General features: G+C 43.6%; 1 protein-coding gene across 9 annotated transcripts in view; it reads left to right on the top strand.

Annotated features, from left to right (window-relative positions):
* Nucleotides 1-6,000, top strand: part of DCAF1 (DDB1 and CUL4 associated factor 1) — an 89,389-nt gene that overhangs the window by 78,661 nt on the left and 4,728 nt on the right. For 7 of the 9 annotated variants that reach the window (XR_005781554.1, XR_005781555.1, XM_040445504.1 and 4 more), the window contains one exon: nt 3,203-3,455. The exons of the other annotated variants lie outside the window; for them this stretch is intronic. Coding sequence is in view for 5 of the 7 variants with exons in the window: in XM_040445504.1 (XP_040301438.1) it covers nt 3,203-3,455 (253 nt within the window). In the remaining 2 variants the exon portion in view is untranslated. The remainder of the gene's footprint in view (nt 1-3,202; nt 3,456-6,000) is intronic. 9 annotated transcript variants of the gene reach the window in all.

The following is a 6,000-nucleotide window of genomic DNA, read 5'->3' as shown; positions in this document are numbered from 1 at the left end:
TTCCCCCCCCCCCCCCCCCCCCCCCGCCAAATCCTAACAACAGCTCTGTGAAGCAGAGTAAATCATCCCAAAGTCAGGTATTGTATCAGTCTACTTTGGGTTCAGTGGCCGAAGCCATACTGTCCAGTGTTAGAGGAAGAGGGACAGAGTGAAGGAATGATTGAGCAGGTGGCAGTGGGTCCAGAGACCTAGAATAGGGTTTAGGTGGAAGTAATGTGGAGCCTATGTGGATTGAGAAGTAGTTCGGTTTATGCAAGCTTACCCTCTTCAGAGAAGGTGAGAAGCCAGTGAGAGAAGTGTGAGGGAGGTTTAGGTGTATGGGGTGGGAAGTGAGTGACTGTGGTAACAACATCCAGAGAGGACCTCTGTGTGGAACATGAGTGGAAGGCTGGCTTCCACTGAAGGAGAGGGGCTTATGTTACCAACCAGGTACTTAAAACCAGCAGAGAATGCTCCTAAAATTATTTCCTGGACTTTCTATTGAGTTCAGCCACAGAATTAGATTCTACAGTATTTTGGACAGATCTTGTGAGCTGCTGTTTCATGATTCGGGTTTCAGATTTAAAATTTAGAAAGTGAGTTTATGGCTATATCCATGTGTAACAACATATATTAAACCAGCGTTGGTCATTAATCATAGAGTATAAATGATGAAGTGATGGGTTTTACTTGAGATGCAGGTACAGCTCCCCTTCCTACTCCTTGCCCTTGCCCTTTCATGGTCCTCCTATAAGACCTGGCCTTCTAGGGTGAATATATATAAACTATTTCTTCTACATCAAGATTAAATAAGGGTTGGATTTTTAGTCTTTTGGAGGAATTTGGAATGTTATGTGTGGTTCAGAGCTCACACTCTGAGTGACTTATTTTCTAGGATTGCTTTTGATTTAGGAGGTTTTTCGCAGTTCTCTTGGATCAGCTAGGCTTTGATGTCTTTAGAAATGAAAGCGAATGGCCTTCTGAAATTTGCTGGCTAACAGATAACTGTTTGAACAGTGTGACCTTTTACATAACCACTCAACAGTAGACCTTTAAAAGTTATGGGACATTGAAAATTTATGTAAATTGCCTAGGTTTACATAACATGTAATTGGCAAAGTCAGGATTCTAACCCAGGCGTGTTTGATCCCAAAACCTGGGCATTTTTGCCTATCCCATAGTCTTTAAATAATGCCAAACATGCATATCAGTAACTATGTATTAATTTTAGAATCAAAAATAAAAAATTATGCCATCTTAAATTTTATATATTGTCCCATAGAGGCTTAAGAAACACAGGGCTTTGGATATTCTCTTCTTTAAAAAATTTTTTTTTTTTAACGTTTATTTATTTTTGAGACAGAGAGAGACAGAGCATGAATGGGGGAGGGTCAGAGAGAGGGAGACACAGAATCTGAAACAGGCTCCAGGCTCTGAGCTGTCAGCACAGAGCCCGACGCGGGGCTTGAACTCACGGACCGTGAGATCATGACCTGAGCCGAAGTCGGCCGCTTAGCCAACTGAGCCACCCAGGCGCCCCCGATATTCTCTTCTTTAATGTACTTGTTTTTAACTGTGGTACTTTATTAATGGATTAAACTAATTTTGGTCAAGGCCATGAAAATATGCCTGGAAAAAAGAGGCAAGAGTTGTAATTTGGTAAGCACTTTGGATTATTTCCCTGAATTTTGACCCTTCTGCCTTCTCCCAGTATTTGTATGAGCTCATGTGTTTGTAGGGGCTAAGGAGCTTGTCTGTGTCCCAGTTTGTCATTACTGCCTCCAGGCCCTCTCAGCACTTTTTCGGTGGATGAATGCTTACTTAGCCATCCTTGTGGAGGTGATATGTGGCCAAGGCTATGGGAACACTATTACCAGGCTGTTGTGTGCTTTCACACACAGTCACATACAAACTCTGGTCTAGACCATATACACGTTTGTACAGGCCTTAGGATTACTGGGTATTTAAAGGGATTAGTTTTTCCCATATAGCTGCCAGAAATTGTTGAAAAGTCCAAGTCACTGGGTCAAACAGTATGTCAAAATGTCTCTAAAGGATGGTTCCAAAATTATCAAAAGTCCGTAAAGCAGGGCTACTCTGCTGAATGTGAGTGAGCCTAATTTACATTATAGTTGATGAACTCTAGTGGCCAAATGAGCACAGAATTTTTGGTTTTTAAACCAAAATGATTGCCATATAGCAGCACTTTTAAAAATGTGTTCTACATATTTTTTTCTGTGCATGTTGGGCTTGTTCTTTCTTGGCTTTCATTAGGGCAATGTATTAAGTGACTTTTATATTTTATTGCAGGAATTAGAAGAAGCGCTTTGCTACTGGCAAGGTTGACAGTTGGTGTTTGAGCAGAAGGATAAGTGAATGTTGGTTACATTTACTTGGAACACCTGTCATCCTTATCAAAGCAGAGGTGTCTTGGTTTCCTTTCAAGCAGGAGAGGACACAATTTGAATTCTAGTGCAAAGTTGAACTCTGGCAGATGCCAGAATGTATCCTTTACAAAGCTCAGGGTACCCAGAACCAAGTATTTTGTTAGTTTTCTGGTAGTTTTCCTGCCTTGGAAAGCTCTCTTAAGAATGTGGAAGGAAGGATGGTTTCTCTAACATACTTTTGTGTGTTTTTGTGTGCGGCTTATAACCGAAAATGTGGGTATCTGTTATGTTCTGTATTGTAAAAGTCAGTTTTGTTGGACAATTAGATGATCACATCCTTGGTTATAAGAGCAAGGGCAAGAACTTGAAGGGCTTAGGAGCTGACTCAGCAGCTGTGTTCTTTCTCTGTCTTGTTAAAGCATTGCTTTTTAGATTCTAGTAGAAGCTTTTGTTCCAGTGCCCCAACTGATTTTACTTGGTTTGGTTGACGCAAGAGAGAGAGAAGCGCCTCCTGGGTTTTGTTATTAGTTATTTAGGAACCTAGAATGCTGCTGGCAAAGACCTCTGTGAGGTGAGTTGTGTGTTTTCTTGGGTAAGGGCTGTGTGACCAGTAATGCCTTTGTGGAGTGACCAGTAATCCTTATCTGAGAGGTGCTTTGAGAATCTTGGGGAACATGTCTGGCCTGTCTCAGTCTTCATTAGATTATCTAGATTACCACTCTCTCTCCTGACAGTTTCCTCCCCTGTCCTTTGAGAAGGAGGGAAAGATTCCCCATGTGGCCCACATGGGCTTAGGCCTCTGTGTTTTCTTAATGGACCTCATGCTCTCTTACCAGGAAGAGGAAGAACAGGAGGAAGAAGATGACGATGAAGATGATGACGACACTGATGATCTAGATGAGCTTGACACTGACCAGTTGCTGGAGGCGGAGTTGGAGGAGGATGACAACAACGAGAACGCAGGGGAGGATGGGGACAATGACTTTTCTCCCTCTGACGAGGAGCTAGCGAACCTTCTAGAGGAGGGAGAGGATGGGGAGGACGAGGACTCTGATGCGGACGAGGAAGTGGAACTGATCCTGGGGGACAGTAAGTGTAGGGCTGACCCTGAAGCTGAATCTTGGTACCCAGGGAGAGGTCCCTTCCCTGCACCCTCCCAGCCAGCAAGCCACACCAGGGTTCTGTGCCCCATAACTATAGATTCACCACTCTGGCACCTTGAGGAAAAGCGATTTCGCATCTCCAATCCTCTGCTTTCACCAGGCTGTGTAACTAAAAGGCTATTATCTCATCTGTAAAACAGAGGTTGGCAAACTTTTTCTTAAAGGCTGGACAGTTAAGTATTTTATGCTTTGTGGGCCATATGGTGTCTCTTGCAGCTCTTCAGCTCTGCTGTTGTAGTGTAAAAGCAGCCAGACACAAGACATAATTTAATGATTGTGGCTCTGATTCAGAAGTAAAAGTTTATTTACAAACATGCATGGTGGGCTTGGTTTGGCCGGTGGGCCACATAGTCTGTCGATTTCTGCTTTAGAGGATTAGCCTTACAATGTAGTTCTTCCTGAGGGGCAGAGCCGAGTCAGCAGCTGCTTATGGGGGTGCTGTGCCTCCTTATTTTTAAAGTTACGAAGAAGTAAAAGCTCTCTTGTGTTGGAATCTTTTCCTGTGCTTTTGCCTAAGCCTTCTTAGAGGCTAGGCAACAAATGTTTCTCTTTGGCTTCTGTTTTGCCCACTCATCCCCTGCTCTGCCCCCAGCTCAAAGTTATCAAGAACAACCTCTAATTTTCCTACTAATTTCTCTTTAGGACAAGTTTCTGAAGTTGACCCCTGACCATGCTAATGAATCCCAAATAAACCAGCTGTTAGTTCTAAGAGTTTGCTGGCTCTGCAATTATACTCTACCCATTTCAAGAGGACATATCTGGCTGCCTGTTGACAGTGACGCACTTGCTGTGGTCCTGGTTCTTCCTTGTGCTACCCTGGCTGACTGGGGAGCAGTCTCTCTGATACCCAGCCATAGTCATGTAGCTAACCCGGCCAGCATTCTCACAACTATGGCAGGTATTATGCCTAATATGGTGGCTACTAACCACATGCAGCCATTAAAATTTTAATTAAATTAAAAATTCATTTCCTCATTCATGTCCACAATTGAAGTACTTGGCAGCCACATGTGGTTACCATATCGAACAGCACAGATGCAGAACATTTACATGAAATTCATTTACAGGAAATACTATGTGCTGGCCTAGGCCCAGCTTATGCCAAGCGTCTTCATAGTAGCTTGGTTTTTATAATCGTTGGCGTTTGGTGGTAGGAGGAACGTGTGTGTGTGTGTGTGTGTGTGTGTGTGTGTGTGTGTGTGTAAGCAGAGGGTGGTTGCGGTATATATTTAAACATATGTATAAAAGATTCTATTCCACAGTGACCCAAATCCAATTTCTTTGGGATAAATGTTACATGTGCTTCTAACCTTCAAGATGGAAGGCAGTTGGCTTAGGGGAGACTTTGTTACAGAAATCCTCTTGGTGAAGTTGTATTTTGAGGAGGCTCTGTGGGGGTTGGGAGGGAGTGCCTTCTCTATCTGCTCGTCTGCTCTTTACCAGCTTCCATTTTTCTATATTGGAGGTTGAGGTGATTCAGTGGAGGAGGACTTGCCTTGTCCCTAGCCATGGTCAGAGAGCCAGGTAAGAGGGACTAAGGGTCATGGACACATGACAGTATTGATGGGAGTAAAAGGACAATTTTTAGTGAACTTTTTGTCATCTGTGAATAGTGCCACATGGGGCACAAGTTGTGTTTCCTTCAGTTACAAGTAACAAGGCCAGGAGTGCAGCTGGCAGCGGTGCTCCTGACCTGAGATGGTCACTCATTTTTTTATTCTTGAATATAAAGCCACTAAATTTGTTTTTGGCCTGTAAAATTACTGCCTCCTTTATTAACTCTTTAGGAAATTCTTTCAGGCCCAAGAGGTAATCTGGAGAACCTTAATTCTTTTAGCAATGAGAATATTACTTTATTTTGGTGGGAATATTTATGATGTGAATATGCTGTAATAGTCGACAACTTGAGGACATTTCAGCTTGGGCTCCAGAACAGAGGTGGTGATATGGAGGCAGCATGGATATAGCATGTACTGCATTGCTGTCTGTTTTGTAGAGAACAACCCCCACCCCCCGGCCCCGCCCCGGAGTTTACAGCAGAGCAGAGGGAGCTACTCAGATTAGCTCTTAACCTTTCTGAGCTCATGTAGTAGCCCTTTTAGGATGTGATGAAAGTCACTGAGACTATTGAAAACCACAGCCCTGTGCCACCCCATAACTTTGCTAGGCCCAGGTCCTATAGAGAGCCAATGATCAGTTTCACATGCAGAGCCCTAGTCCTAGGAAGAGAAAACACCTTGACGCTGAAGTCTTGTGTGTTTCTCTGTTGCAGTCAGTTTTCCCAAAAGCTTGTGTGTTGTAGAGGCAGCAGGTTAAACACTGCAGGGATTGATTTTTTACATCTAGACTGCCTTTGCCTCAGAGGGTCTTTCAGAAGGAGAGGTCCTGATCAGAGTCTGGGGTTGGGGCTCTTCAACACTTGAGGGTGAGAAGAGGCTAAGGAAGCTAGAGAAAGATGTCCTGTCACCTGA

This window comes from Herpailurus yagouaroundi, unplaced genomic scaffold, assembly GCF_014898765.1.
Source record: "Herpailurus yagouaroundi ecotype Mexico unplaced genomic scaffold, PumYag 193, whole genome shotgun sequence".
Classification (NCBI taxonomy): Eukaryota; Metazoa; Chordata; class Mammalia; order Carnivora; family Felidae; genus Herpailurus; species Herpailurus yagouaroundi.
The sequence above is the reverse complement of the archived record's forward strand: the minus strand, read 5'-3'. Positions and strand labels throughout refer to the sequence as shown.